This window comes from Budorcas taxicolor, chromosome 2 (genome assembly GCF_023091745.1).
Source record: "Budorcas taxicolor isolate Tak-1 chromosome 2, Takin1.1, whole genome shotgun sequence".
Lineage (NCBI taxonomy): Eukaryota > Metazoa > Chordata > Mammalia > Artiodactyla > Bovidae > Budorcas > Budorcas taxicolor.
Window position 1 is genome coordinate 92550874 of NC_068911.1, and position 15065 is coordinate 92565938.

The 15065-nt window shown below is 36.2% G+C and overlaps 2 protein-coding genes across 3 annotated transcripts in view; one reads left to right on the forward strand and one right to left on the reverse strand.

Annotated features, from left to right (window-relative positions):
* The window catches only part of ORC4 (origin recognition complex subunit 4), a 91115-nt gene extending 84527 nt beyond the window's left edge, over window positions 1-6588 (forward strand). For both annotated transcript variants that reach the window (XM_052662044.1, XM_052662051.1), the window contains 4 exons: window positions 1795-1903; window positions 2594-2689; window positions 2776-2843; window positions 5619-6588. In XM_052662044.1, coding sequence (XP_052518004.1) covers window positions 1795-1903; window positions 2594-2689; window positions 2776-2843; window positions 5619-5807 — 462 coding nt within the window. In that variant the 3' untranslated portion in view covers window positions 5808-6588. The remainder of the gene's footprint in view (window positions 1-1794; window positions 1904-2593; window positions 2690-2775; window positions 2844-5618) is intronic.
* A 4753-nt stretch (window positions 6589-11341) lies between these two features.
* Window positions 11342-15065, reverse strand: part of ACVR2A (activin A receptor type 2A) — a 91550-nt gene continuing 87826 nt past the window's right edge. Inside the window, exons 10-11 of the mRNA XM_052662413.1 lie at window positions 13260-13390; window positions 11342-12344 (exon numbers count right to left, since the gene is read on the reverse strand). Coding sequence (XP_052518373.1) covers window positions 12150-12344; window positions 13260-13390 — 326 coding nt within the window. The 3' untranslated portion in view covers window positions 11342-12149. The remainder of the gene's footprint in view (window positions 12345-13259; window positions 13391-15065) is intronic.

Here is a 15065-nt window from a genome sequence, read left to right on the forward strand (position 1 = left end):
TGCAAATGGTGTGACAGACAAGAGCTTAATTTCCAAAATACACAAACAGCTCATACAACTTAATAACAACAAAAAAGCCAACCGAATCGAAAAACGGGCAGAAGAGCTAAATAAACACTTCTCCAAAGACGATATACAGATGGAAACAGGCACATGAAAAGACGCTCAAACTCACTAATTGTTAGAGAAATGCAAATCAAAAGTACAGTGAGGTACCACCATATACCAGTGAGAATGGCCATCATCAAAAACTCTGTACATAACAGATGCTGGGCAAGATGTGAAGAAAATGAACACTCCTACACTGTTGGTGGAAATGTAAATTGCTCCACCTACTATGGAAAATATTGCGGAAGTTCTTTAGGAAACTAAAAATAGAGTTGCCATATGATCCAGTAATCTCATTCCTGGGTATATGTTTGCACAAAACTATAATTCATAAAAGTGTACACAAACACACTTTCATAACAGTGCTATTCACAGTAGCCATCACATGGAAACAACCTAAATGACCATCAACAGATAAAGGAGTAAAGAAGAAGTGGTATGTACATAACTACAGAATACTATTTAGCCATAATAAAAAGCATGAAATAATGCCATTTGCAGCAACATGGATGGACCTGGAGATTATCATGCTAAGTTAGAAAGAAAGACAAATATATGCTATCACTTCCATGTGGAATCTAAAATATAACACAAATGACCCTATCTACGAGACAGAAACGGACTCAGAAACATAGAGAACAGATTTGTGGCTGCCAAGGGCAAGAGTGGGGTAGGTTGGGAGTTTGGAATTTGCAGATGTAAACTATTATATGTAGAATGGATAGAGAGCAAGGTTGTACTATAAGCAGGGGGAACTATTTTCAATATCCTGTGAGAAACCATAATGGAAAAGAATATGAGAAGTAATATATATGTATGTATAACTGAATTAGTTTGCTGTGTAGTAGATATTAACCCAATCTTGTATATCAACTATACTTATATAATAATTTTTTTAAAAGGGAGGGAGTTTCTAATGTAAATGTCCCAACTGTTATATTACATATATAATACTTACACTGAGGAATTACTCATTGTTAATGTGGAATTCAGATTTAATCAGATACCATGCATTTTTATCTGCTGTTTTTATCTATATGAACTAAATGCAGAGTCAGTTATATTTCAGTGAAAAATAAACTTTAAAAAAAATTTAGATGTTATCAAAGTTACAAATAAAGAAACTTTCAAACACAGAAGTTTTGATAGTTGTTGAGCAGACAGCTTGCTACATGAAAGCAACTTGCTCCCTGCTTTCTAGGAGAGTTGTTTCTGGGTATAATTTTATTTTTGTTTTTTCCTTTTTAATACAATTGAACATCAAAGTGGCTGAGTTCTGTCACATAAGACTAACCTGGATTGGTTGATTGGTTGGTGAGAAAGTTTATAGAAGTCATAATTCTGCCTTTTTGTTCTGGAGATTTAAATAGTATTCTTACTTATTTTTGGTCTCTTCTCCTCACTCCTTTTAAAATGTTTTTTTTTCTTTTGAGGAGTTGTAATCAAGCAAGATATGCAAATAGGAAGAGGTCGAGAGAGCAGCAAGAAGTTTTTAATGTTTTATTTACATTTATACAGTTAAGTGGCTTATGAATTGAAATATTGTATTTAAGTAGAGCTAAATTTGAGAGTAACTTTCCCAAGCATTAATATTTATTCTTTCATAACTCTTAAGTTTTCTTCAATGAAATACCCCCAAATGCCCATGTAAATATGCATTTCTTTTTCTGACCTGCATTTCCCTAGATGCTTGCTTTAAATCGTGTAACACCGTCACACCCATTTATAACTGCAGCGGATCTGATGGAGGCAAACCAGCTGTGTAGCATGGACTCAAAAGGAAATATTGTGCACGGTGAGAAACCTGCTTGATTAGTAGTTTTTAAAATAAGGTTGAGTTTATATAATGGTATACTTTTTGAAATTACAATTAACATTGGTATAGTGTTTTTATGTGCAGAATATTTTTATATCTATACATCCTTTAATTCACTTCTCCCATTTAAAGTGAAAGAAACTTGATGCACCACCTGCCTTGCTGCATTGGAAATACAATTCTCAGTGTACCAAGTGTTACTGAAGAGCATTGGCTTTTAGCCATTTGGTGTTGACTATCCCTTTTGAGAATCTAGTGAACTTTCTCCTCTCCAGGAAAAATAAATTAGATGTAATTTCCAGGGGTTAGAGATTATGCATAATTGAGGGCCTTATTGAAAGTTACATAATAATTGCAGCTCTTCTTCATGTTTGCTGTAGGCCATATGATAAGCGCTTGATAGTATTGTCTCTAATCCTTGTAAAAATCTCTGGAAGTTTGGAAAGATCCTTATTTTTAAAAAATTAAAACTAAGCTCAGGGAGGTTGAATAACTTGCTTTAGCTTATTCAGATAATAGTGACTGATACACATTTGAAGCAAGGAGTGCTGTGTTGGCCTCTCCCCACCCCTCAAAGCCATAACCTTTCACAATATCCTCCTATTTGGAGGATTTGTTTCAATCATTATGCAAAACTATACCTCATAGTTTTTTCCCCTTTTACTATAGGTCTGTCAGTCTTGGAAATCTGTCTTATCATAGCAATGAAACATTTAAATGATATCTATGAAGAGGAGCCCTTTAATTTTCAAATGGTTTATAATGGTGAGATGACTCATTTGATAGTTTCTTTCTGACTATATTCCACTGCTTATTTGAAGGTACTAACAGTGTCATTGCTTTCTGTCCAGAATTTCAGAAGTTTGTTCAAAGAAAGGCCCATTCTGTTTATAATTTTGAGAAACCTGTTGTCATGAAGGTAAGATTTTTTTCTGCAGATAGGCTTATTTTTGTCTACTTTGATTGTATATATCATAGCTTCACTTTTATTAATTTTGAAACACTAGATATTATCATAGGAATTTTATTCAAAACAGACACCCCCCCCAAAAAAAATTCTAAAAATGAAATGTTTGAATAATTCTGAAGAATACCATTCTGTTTTACAGTTTGTGGGGACATACTGCCCTCTACTGTCTCTTCCTAGCAATTGCATCCTGAAAAGGAACTACTCATTAAATTCTACCTAAGACCCAGCTTATAGCTCAGTTGGTAAAGAATCCACCTGCAATGCAGGAGATCCTGGTTCGATACCTGGGTTGGGAAGATCCGCTGGAGAAGGGGTAAGCTACCCACTCCAGTAGTCTTGGGCTTCCCTCGTTGGTAAAGAATCCGCCTGCAATGCGGGAGACCTGGGTTCAGTCTGGGTTCAGAACATCCCCTGGAGAAGGAAACGGCTACCCACTCCAGTATTCTGGCTTGGAGAATTCCATGGACTGGCTAGTCCATCAAGTTGCAAAGAGTCGGACACAACTGAGTGACTTTCACAAGACACAGATACAGCCCTATCTTTTTATACCCTTAAGGTTGGCTTTATAAAATCTTAGTAGTAAAAGGCAATAGAATGAGACATTAAGAAAATAAAAAACAATCTCATTGGTTAGTGAGGGTATATAGAGACAGTTTTGTTAGAGCTTGGGTAAGGCATGAGTTTCAAAACATGAGGAAATTTATTCTAGCATACCATTGTCGACCAGAAATATGAGCTACATGATGTAGTTTTAGGTATTCTAGTAGCAACAACTACAACAAAAAAAAAGGTGAAAGGTGAGATTAACTTGGACAGTAAGTTTTATTTAATGTACCAAAATATTTAGATCTGTAGTCAATATAGAAAGGTATTAATAAAGTTTTTCATTTTCTTTTGTGTTCAGTTCAGTCGCTCAGTCGTGTCTGACTCTTTGCGACCCCATGAATCACAGCAGGCCAGGCCTCCCTGTCCATCACCAACTAGTCTTTGAAATTCTGTTTGTTTACACTTAAAGCACATTTTGATTCACTGATTAGTCATTGGAAATAATTGCTCTTTAGATTCTTTAAATTATTTGTTTAGACCCTTATTTAGCTGAAGAAGTAAATTTACATTCTGAAATTGTTTCAAACATACTTAAAATGTTCTGTTAGTTTTTAAATTAAACCTTATAAAAATAGAGTTCCACATTTCAGATCCTCAAGAGCCTATTGAGGTTACTTATTGAATAGCACAGCTCTAGAGGGGTTGCTAGGAGTCGGACACGACTGAGCGACTTCGCTTTCACTTCTCGCTTTCACGCATTGGAGAAGGAAGTGGCAACCCACTCCAGGGTTCTTGCCTGGAGAATCCCAGGGACGGGGGAGCCTGGTGGGCTGCCGTCTGTGGGGTCGTGCAGAGTCGGACGTGACTGGAGCGACTTAGCAGCAGCAGCAGCAGAGGACTTTATGGGAAGAAACACCTTTTATGAATTTTTTACGCAGTGCACCCATAAGTTTTTTAGTATCCTTTATAAGGATACTAAAGGATATTAGAAGTCAGAAGTTTATTTTTTAGGGCAACCGAAAAAACATGAGATCAGGGCATTGCCATTTTCTTCAAAACAATAGGAAAAATACTTAACATACTGGAAGTTGGTTTTTTCCCTCCCTTCCTAATGATAGTCATAGTTTATGGGAATGTATTAGTGGAAAGGGTTAGCTGAGCACTTAAATTTTTACTAGGAGCTTGAGGCTGGTCATTTCTACATTTTGATTAAGAAAGTATTTTGCTACCTAGAAATATTTGAAGTCTCAATTTTATTCAGCCAATACACAGATCCTCTAGTATTTTCTCATTTTCAGAAATTGTCTGAACTATTTTTCTTTTCATAAGAAGAGTTTTTCTAGTTTATAAAGAATGTATTCCAGTAGTATTTTTCACAGTGAGGCTTAAGAATAGAAAGGTCAGTAATCTGTTTCAGTGTATCAGTATTTAATAGTTGATTGGTCCTAATTTAATGTTTTCTTTTTTTTCTTCATATCCTAATAAAGTAACTAAAACAATGATCATGGTTAGAAAAGACATGGTACATGAAGGGCTAAGAGGAAGTGAATAGTAAGGAGCCCTATTAAGGTGGGGAAGATGGAAGAAAGGGACTTTCTGACAGGTCGTAGTGGTCTCTGTCAGACTTCTTAAGGAAGGAGGGGCGTGTCCTCCATACCTCCACCACTCTGCTGAATGATTTACATATAGGATCAGCTAAACAAGTGTGCTGCTAGAGGTCTTCCCTGCTTCCCTCTGATTTTATAGCTATATTAAACTTTTATACAGCAAAGTCTAACAAACAAAATGTAAAGGCAAATTTGAGTAACCTGGGCCATTAGTTTAAAAGTACTGGTCTTATCAGACTCTGGGTTTTTATAGAGAACCAGAAACTCTGTTAACTTAAGTACTAGGAAAAGATGTGACAGAATGAGGTGAGGAACAAAATCAGATTGTGCAGTTGAGTTGCTTGCCCTGTTTACATTCAGTGATGTAGGAACAGGCAGCTCTATACTGACACTGCCTCATGTGATGTGTGAAGTTTTATGAGGTTGATGAGAATTGTTTTTGAACTTTACTAACATCTATTACATTTTGTTTCCTAGTACTGTTCTAAAACTGACTAAAATCCTAACTGTCCTCTGGCTTAATGTTGTTTACTTCCCTTATTCAACCTAAACCATTTGTTTCATCTTTCAGGCATTTGAACACTTACAGCAATTAGAATTAATAAGGCCCATGGAAAGAACATCAGTAAATGCACAGAGGGAGTATCAGCTGATGAAACTACTTTTGGATAATACACAAATTATGAATGCTTTGCAGAAATACCCCAACTGTCCTACAGATGTTAGGCAGTGGGCGACATCCTCCCTAAGCTGGTTATGAGTATAACCATGGTTTCAGTTATGGAGTTTCAGGCAGACTTCTCTAAAGAACTAAAAGCTGTTGTCCTTTAACAAGATATGTTATTACATTTTCTTATATTTATAAAGATGTATTTTTGTATTTATGGGAGACTATTAAACATGTATCATGGCTGTGCCTTGCCTTTGAATCATATGAGCAGTTACATGATTTTAAGTTTTAATTCCAGTGATATGTTGTAAGTAACTGTTCAAAAAATAAATATGACTATCTTAGGGATTGAAACATATGCTTAATTTAACACTTGTGAAGTATTTATGTGGTACATTTGAAGAGTTCACTTCAACCCAGCAGCCAGATATTTTTACAAACTGTAAACAAAGCAGTAAAGAAACAGTGGTTAAGAGTTGAAATGGAATGAGTAATCTTTTGGTCCATTGGGAGATGCTGCAGTTTTTCTGTATTCATGAAAATCTAAGATTCTCTCCCAGACCAAGGTCTTTAGTTCAGGAGCCTGATCAGTTTGGCTAGAAGATGGTTCACATGTAAGAAAAAACCGGAAAGTTGGAACATTTTCTTCCAGGCTTCTTAAAATATGGTACTCACACCATCTATGGAAGAATCTTCTGTAGGATGTTTTCAAATGCGATTCTTCGGCATGTTCTAGGAACTAGCATTTGTCTAACAAGCACTTTAGCAAATTCCTGTAAAGCCACTCCCACGAATAATAGAAAATGTATGACAGTGTTATCTAAATGTTTGTATCAAAAAGTAGACCCCCCCCCCCGAAGGAATGTACCTTATAAATTCAGGACTCCATATTGGAATGTGTTTAAAGTGAAATTTAATAAGCATTCATGAAGTGTGACTTCATTTATTCAGGAATATTTGTCTTTTTTTCATAGAGGGTTACAAAAGACAAAGTCCCTATCCTTGTACAGTTTGCAATCCTTTTAAAACTGTCAAAGACCCTGATAATTAGCTACTGTTGTTTACGGGTGAGAAAACTAACGCAGTAGTGGCCCTGTCCAGAGGATTGACAGACCCTGGAATTCCAACTCATTTCGTTGACATCAAAGCTCAGTAATGTGTTTCTTAGTGTGTCTTTTTAAAAGTATACTCTAAGAAACTATTTTCTTGGTTTTAAGAGTTATTGCGTTTAGAATGGAGTATGAGATTTCTATGCATGAAAATAGCTCTTCAGTACCTGCAACCTATTCTTTGCACATAGGCATTCTTAGCTTCCAGATCACTGTCATTTACTTTTCAGCAGTGTTTCATGAAAGCCAAGGCTTGCATCCTAGTTCTGTGCAATAGTTTACAGATTTTTAGGGGATATTTTGCCAAAATACTTACCATGGTCACATCACTATTAAGAAGCAAGGGTTTTTTGCACTTGAGCTAAAATTGTCCCTTAAAATTTTTTCTGAGCTGTTTTTAGGGGAGTACCCTCTGCTTTAAAAGCACTGACCACAAAAGCACCTAAAGAACTGGCTTGAAGACTGCAAATTTTTATCTGCCTAGGATGCCACTCAAAGGTTTGAAAGCCCTCATCCACTTACCTGGCTATGTAAAAACTACAGAAAAATCCATCACCATCAGTGAAAGCTATAAAACAAAAATAAAAGGTAGGTTAGCAAAGGTCACACAAATGAAGCATAAGCCTACATTTCAAAAGCAGTTTTTCAGAGGAAGAATGTTGTGTTCCCCTTTACTTTTTCCTTAATACAGAGAAGCTAAAATATACTTAAATGTTTTAAAACTAACTTCATCTTTTAAACTGTTTAAACCATCGTCAATAAAATAAAAACCAAATCTGAAAAGCCCTAGTAAAAACCTTTCAAGAAGAACACAAGCAAAAGTGGCTTAAAGATATTTTCATCTACTAGAAAAGGAATGCAGCCTATTAACCACACAATCAAAAGACTGAAAACCAGGTGAGCAGGCGTGTTAGCAGCATCAGTGAGGTTATCACTCCTGTGATCCCTCCACGTGTCCAACCGAAAGCATTAAGAAAAAAGTTCCCAGTTTTGTGGACATGCAGATGTGAATGACTCGGAAGTATGTGCTGTTTCCCCAAAACTTACATCATAATTCTGTATTGATTACATACTATTAACTTTTTGAAGAATCAGTTTTGCAGAGCAACACTAGAAACAGTTTCAGTCTTTCTGTAGAGATTCCTTGCAGATTCTACCATGTTTGCATTTTCATTTGGTTTTTTTAGAAGAAAATGCAGTTTCTTTCAAACCAGTGTAACCTAAGTGTTGCCCCTTCCTTCACCTTTACCCTAAAAAATTGAGAACCCATTGATGTGAACTTCGACATTAAATGTGGGTAGGTGGGGCTCTTCCACCCCCATTTGCTTGGAAAGTCAGGTGATAAACCAAAATTCTAGTGTTTAGAATTTGCAACATTAAAAATGCAAATGAAAGCTTGCTTCCTTGGTGATCCCTCTTACTGATTACCTTAAGTGGAAAATACCAGAATTCTTCCTTCTATTGGTAAACTGTTGTTGGGAAGTGTAATTTGTATCTTTGATGTCTATTACCTAAGTCACTTTTTAAGAAAAAGTCTGTATGAAAAGACAAGGTGACTAATGCCGTTTAGTCTCTCTTAAAATTGGTAGGACCAACATCTGTACTTTCAAAGGAACACAACCTGCTTACACAACAAAGGAGAGAAATGCCATAATTGACAAACCTCCCTTTCACCTGTCCCCATTTTTGCACATTCCAAGGTGTAAGGCTCACTATCAATTGTAAAGCTGCTGTTCGCATCTTTAAGAATATATAACTAAAGAAAAACTTCATATGCAAATCATACCATGTTTATTTTTTTATTTAACTTGGGAATGGAATGGGGATAGCATACATTTTATTTGTACAATATTTAACAATCACTTACCCAAGGTGGGGTTTTATGGGACTTTTTTTTTTCTTTTTTGACTTTTTGTTAAATACTTGCAGAAAAAATAGCAAGTACAATTTGACAGTAGTACAACAACCTGTGCCCAAAACACTGACAAGAAATACAGAGTAAAGCTAAAATAACTGTTTACCAATATTTTGAGAGGTAACAAATAGGATATGGGTTGAGACTGCATAAAAAATGTACTGCTGGTTGAATATCTGAGGTAAATGATGTTCAATCAAGATGCTACTTGTATCATTTTGCCCATAAATCAGTGAATAATTTTATGCACATTATACCAAATGTTCCTAAAAAGTAATATTTTAGAAAGGTAAAAAAGAGAAACTGGAAAATATCTGTGGCAAAGCATATTTTTTAAACAGTTAATCAGTTTTTTTCACTAAACTATCCAGGATTTTTTCCCCTCCTACCTGCATTTTACTTAAATGTAGCTGTTATACTACCTAGGAGTAAGGACGGGGGAAGAAGAGTTTCTTTATATTTTCATGATTTATGATTCATCTTAAGTTCTAAACTTTTTTCTTTCTGATTGTATTTTCAAAACATCACCATGAAGGACAGTGCAAGTTCATGGGACCAACAACTGTGAGGCACAGTCTCTGTTCTGGAATTCACAAGGTACCTGTAATAAACATTCAAACAAGAATCACACGTCACATGCTGAAAACTGCCTAGCGTCTAAAATACATACAAGAGCGGTGCAGGGCATAGACTTCGAATACAGCCAAACAGTCCATCAGTTTGGACTAGTCCATCAGTCCTATGGCAGTTGATCATAAAGCATTCCTTACACGGAGATCTGGGCAAGGTCAAGAGTGTAAGTTAGAGCAGCAGTTCTGATGTGTGTCATAAAGGCAAAATACAAGACGAATCATAAGGAGCACCATACGCATGAGGAAAAAATTATTGGGGTCTGTTTATCCCCAAAAAAATCATTTTTCTTTCTTTGATCTTTCTTTTTTTCAGTATCCCTAAGCTCAAACTTTTTATTAATTTGCCCACTCTAGACTGACTGTAAACCAAACATGAAAATGCCCTGCAAAAGAAAGTTTTAACAAGACTAGGTACAGGACAGGTAGTCACTGGAACATTCTTATTTTACTGCTTATAAAAATTATTTTTCTACCAATGTAGTTCTCAAAAGGATACAGGTTTTATTGTAAAATTGGTTAGCTAGAGTTAAGTACAATACCCAGGATTTCTAAAAATGTTTTCTAACATGAAGAGAAAACTTTATTTTGTGAATAACTGGTCTTATAAATGTAACTCTTTAAGTGTTCACATAAGCCAAACATTCATCATAATACTCCTTGTTTTCCTTTGACTTTTTTAACTTTTAAAAACAGGATTAAATGTTCAGAACAGGTAGAAATCAGTCTTCAAGAGATGAACAATTTTCTTGTATGAACATTCTCATTATTTCCCCTTCTTGATTAGTTTCCAGGTAGAAGCAAAACCAAGAAATTGAGAAGCCAAGTACTTTTTTGAAATAAAGGTAAACTCAACACTGAAATGGGAATTCTTAGAAATACAACAAAGCCTTGGGTACATTATGTGACCAAGAACACAATTCTCTGTATGGTGTGTGGCACACAGACGACAATGCTGTTACTCTTCTTTCCCTCCCTGCTTAGAGTCTGTTGACCTATGTATTATTTATAAATAATATAATTTATTCCCAGAGATTAAGTGCATGTTTTATGTAAAATGTAGTGTACTGTGTGGTTAAATAGCCATTTGAAGATAACACATTCACAGTGAGCTCCTGATAGTGACACATAAAAAATTCTTTTATAAAATTAACATGGATTTTAAAATGACCTGACAAAAGTACATAGCATAATACTGACTATTTGTTGGTCAGTAATCTAATTAATGTTTTGCTTTGGCCTGTCAATTTGAGAAGGAATCCAATTATATTCTAACGTAATATTGTTTTGAAAAGCACTTTGGCACCTACTTATCAGTTCCATTTTCTCATCAAGGATAAGGCATGAACTATCCTAAATTAATATCAGTTGTGAAAGCAATTTGTGGAAGGAGGCTAAGCTATGTTACCTATATCAACATTGGTTACCTCTAAATGTCATTGCATATTTTAAGTTATAAGTTTAACTTGTTATCCCTGATTTTTTTTAAAGCAGTAACATCTGAAATCTGTGCTTGAAAGTTTAAATCTCTATCCTAGGATAATTCTTGACATATCACAGACATCAAATATTACTCTGACAAGATGGCACCAAGCAGAAATATAGTAATAAAGTTACAAGTCTCAAAGCAGAGAGTGAGGAATTCTGGGTAATGACACTTCCTGAGGTGATTCTAAAACAGTGATCAAGAATGTCCCACACACTGTTTGGTGAAAAGAAATACACTACAATTTTACATATATAAATAGGAAAAAAAATCTATTTTTAAAGAATAAAAATGAAGAGCTTTCCAGTGTTACAGCTCACTTAAAAATTTTTAAATCATGCTTTAAATTTTCAAATAGTCCCCAAGCACAGCACACCTAAAAAAATATGTAGCTAAGTATGCAATATTTTGGGAACTGGATATAAGATGATTTTTTTAAACATGGGAGAAAAGGGGGAAATACACCATTTTTTCATTTCAAAAAACACTTTTTTTTCCTTAAATCACAAGCTAGCACAAGAAAAGCTAAAACACTGCTTTACAAATGGCCACTTACTGTTGGCACTAAGCATAGCTTACCTTTTTTTCTTAAATAACACAGTGAATTTGTAATACCTTGTTACAAAACATGGGTCAATTTATTATTGAAATTTTGTTAGTGTTTTCAATTTTATAATTTAGCAACCATGGAACTGAGGTATACCTTGTTGAGGGAGGTTAAAGTAATGCTTGGAAGCCTCTTTACTGTACCCCACTTAGATGACTTTGTTTATGTACACAGAACAGCAGCACACTAAACATTCACAAGCTGTGTCATATTGGCATTACAATAGTCATTTATAGAAACACAACAGCAAATGCAATAAAAACAAGTTACCCTTTTAAAATCTGAAATGAAAAGTTTTTGATTTAAAAAAAAAATAGCAGTAGTTCATTTAAGGAATTAGTGTCTTCTGACAGACATTAAGAAATCTGATGTCAGTTTTCAAACACATGATTAGCCAGGTCCAAAAAGATCCTTGATTTGGAGAGGGCCACATTCTTCATGTACATTTTTTCAAAAGTTTCTTTATAGAGTTTACAACTTTTCTCTTAGTCGCGTGTCCTTCATGTATGTCTCTGCTACAGGCAATGCCATAAGTCTCCCAGAGCCACCTTTTGAAATGAGGGTCTTCTTTCTGAGATGTCTAGGACACATCCTACTCATTTCACACAGAAAATAAACTGTATGCAGTTTCATTAGCAGCTCCAGTTGAGAGTCCTGTTTCTCAGTGTGTACACATGGTGCAACCATCATAGACTAGATTCTTTGGGAGGAAAGTCAACATTTGTCACCATCGTGACCACTGTTACAATGTCCTCTGTGGTAATGATATTTGTTAGTCTTTGCATCTGAGTAATTCTTTCACCTACACATCCAGCTGATAACCTGGCTTCGGCATCGTGATCCCAACATTCTTCTATCGTTTCACAGAGCATTGCCATTCCCTACAAAGGAAAAACACATTTAAATATCATAATTTTTTTTTTCTATTGGGAACTAGAGTAAAACTCTCATAAAGAAATTGCTATTTTGTGGGTTAAAGAAAGTCTCAAAATTAGCCAAGTTTGATATTTGTCAACATTCACTTTCGAATATCTCACATGGAGAGAAGCACTGAGAGAAAACAGTATTTTTTTTTTAAGCACTGGAGATGATCACAGCAGGTGATTTGTTTAATTCCAAATATCTCATAATTATTCACAAAGCAGGTAATTTAAATTTAAGCTAACCTTTGAACTGAATTCAAAACTAAGGCTTTGAGAAGTTTACCAATTTTTATTATTTTCTTAGTTAATATCAGCATTTCTACCTTGCAGATAAGTAGGAAAAGGGTTAGGAAGCCACACTTAAGGATTCTCTACTTGGCTTATCCATGTTTCTAGTTGTATCTAGAACAAAATAACCAAGGCAATATTGTTCCAGCCTTCACATTCCTAGTCTCTTATGAACTTGAAAATCATCCAGTCAACATGCAGTAACTGTCATGGAGAGAATAATACTGGGTACTTCACTTTTTAAAACTACATCATATGTGAAGGTGGTGATCAGCAAGGTTACCCAACTCTCCCCACAGGCTCACAGTCAGGCACTTGCTTCCCTTGGAAACCTTCCAAATAGGGGACACACTGTGACACAGGAGCACAAAGCCAGATGTCCCCCACGGTTGACTTTACCATCTCCCTCACGAGTGTACAGATGTGGCCTTACTGCTTTGTTTCTAGGACTCTAGTATAGAGTACCTTGTACCAAGGTTTCTGCCTCAGGAAATCCAGAAAAAAAATGTGCAGAAATATAAATCATTCCTCTGACGAGCATTTTTTTTAATTGGAAATTAAAGTGAAAAGCTAACGATAACTTACAGCATGTTTCTGCCAATAATCTCTTAAAACAGGCCTCTTTTTTTTATGCACAACAACTTCCTGCATGTCTTCAAGAGAGGGATGCTGGCCAATTTCTTCCTCAAATGGCAGCATGTATTCATCTACAGGTCCTGAAATGTAAAAAAGGGGAAAAGTCATTTTAATTCAAATCATCTTGCCTTCCTAGCTGAAACAAGTTTTCTAAAGCATACTTTTAATTACTGCCTTTTCCTAACTGTCATACGCTATAAGGACAGGACTGGAAAAGGTCAGTTTTCATTCCAATCCCAAAGAAAGGCAATGCCAAAGAATGCTCAAACTACTGCACAGTTGCACTCATCTCACGCTAGTAAAGTAATGCTCAAAATTTTCCAAGCCAGGCTTGGAACCGTGAACTTCCAGATGTTCAAGTTGGTTTTAGAAAAGGTAGAGGAACCAGAGATCAAATTGCCAACATCCGCTGGATCATCAAAAAAGCAAGAGAGTTCCAGAAAAACATCTATTTCTGCTTTATTGACTATGCCAAAGCCTTTGACTGTGTGGATCACAATAAACTGGAAAATTCTGGAAGAGATGCGAATACCAGACCACCTGACCTGCCTCTTGAGAAACCTATATGCAGGTCAGGAAGCAACAGTTAGAAATGGACATGGAACAAACAGACTGGTTCCAAATAGGAAAAGGAGTACGTCAAGGCTGTATATTGTCACCCTGGTTATTTAACTTCTATGCAGAGTACATCATGAGAAACGCTGGGCTGGAAGAAGCACAAGCTGGAATCAAGGTTGCCAGGGGAGATATCAATAACCTCTTGATATGCCGATGACACCACCCTTATGGCAGAAAGTAAAGAGGAACTAAAAAGCCTCTTGATGAAAGTGAAAGAGGAGAGTGAAAAAGTTGTCTTAAAGCTCCACATTCAGAAAACTAAGATCATGGCATCTGGTCCCATCACTTCATGGGAAATAGATGGGGAAATAGTGCTGACTTTATTTTTTGGGGCTCCAAAATCACTGCAGATGGTGACTGCAGCCATGAAATTAAAAGATGCTCACTCCTTGGAAGGAAAGTTATGACCAACCTAGACAGCATATTCAAAAGCAGAGACATTACTTTGCCAACAAAGGTCCCTCTAGTCAAGGCTATGGTTTTTCCAGTGGTCACATGGATGTGAGAGTTGGACTGTGAAGAAAGCTGAGCACCAAAGAATTGATGCTTTTAAACTGTGGTGTTGGAGAAGACTCTTGAGAGTCCCTTGGACTGCAAGGAGATCAGTCCTGGATGTTCACTGGAAGGACTGAGGCTGAAACTCCAATACTTGGGCCACCTAATGTGAAGAGTTGACTCATTGGAAAAGACCCTGATGCTGGGAGGGATTGGGGGCAGGAGGAGAAGGGGCGACAGAGGATGAGATGGCTGGATGCATTACCAACTCGATGCACATGAGTTTGGGTAAACTCTGGGAGTTGGTGATAGACAGGCCTGGTGTGCTGCAATTCATGGGGTCACAAAGAGTCGGACATGACTTAGCGACTGAACTGATAATGACAGGAGAGAAACAAACGCTCAACTGTAGTTACAACCACAAATTTTAATTTAGAAGAAATCAAAATGTAATTTGGCATGTAACACTGCTAACTATTGTAAGGAGCTCTGTTATTGCATGGAGCTACTGCATAAGGAATACCTACCTCTGTATATAGGACACACGGAACCGTGGATATGTGCATATTAAGGATATAACATCTCTATTAAGGTACCCACTCCTCCTGCAATTCAGGTCAGACTATAAACAGTATTGCTTTC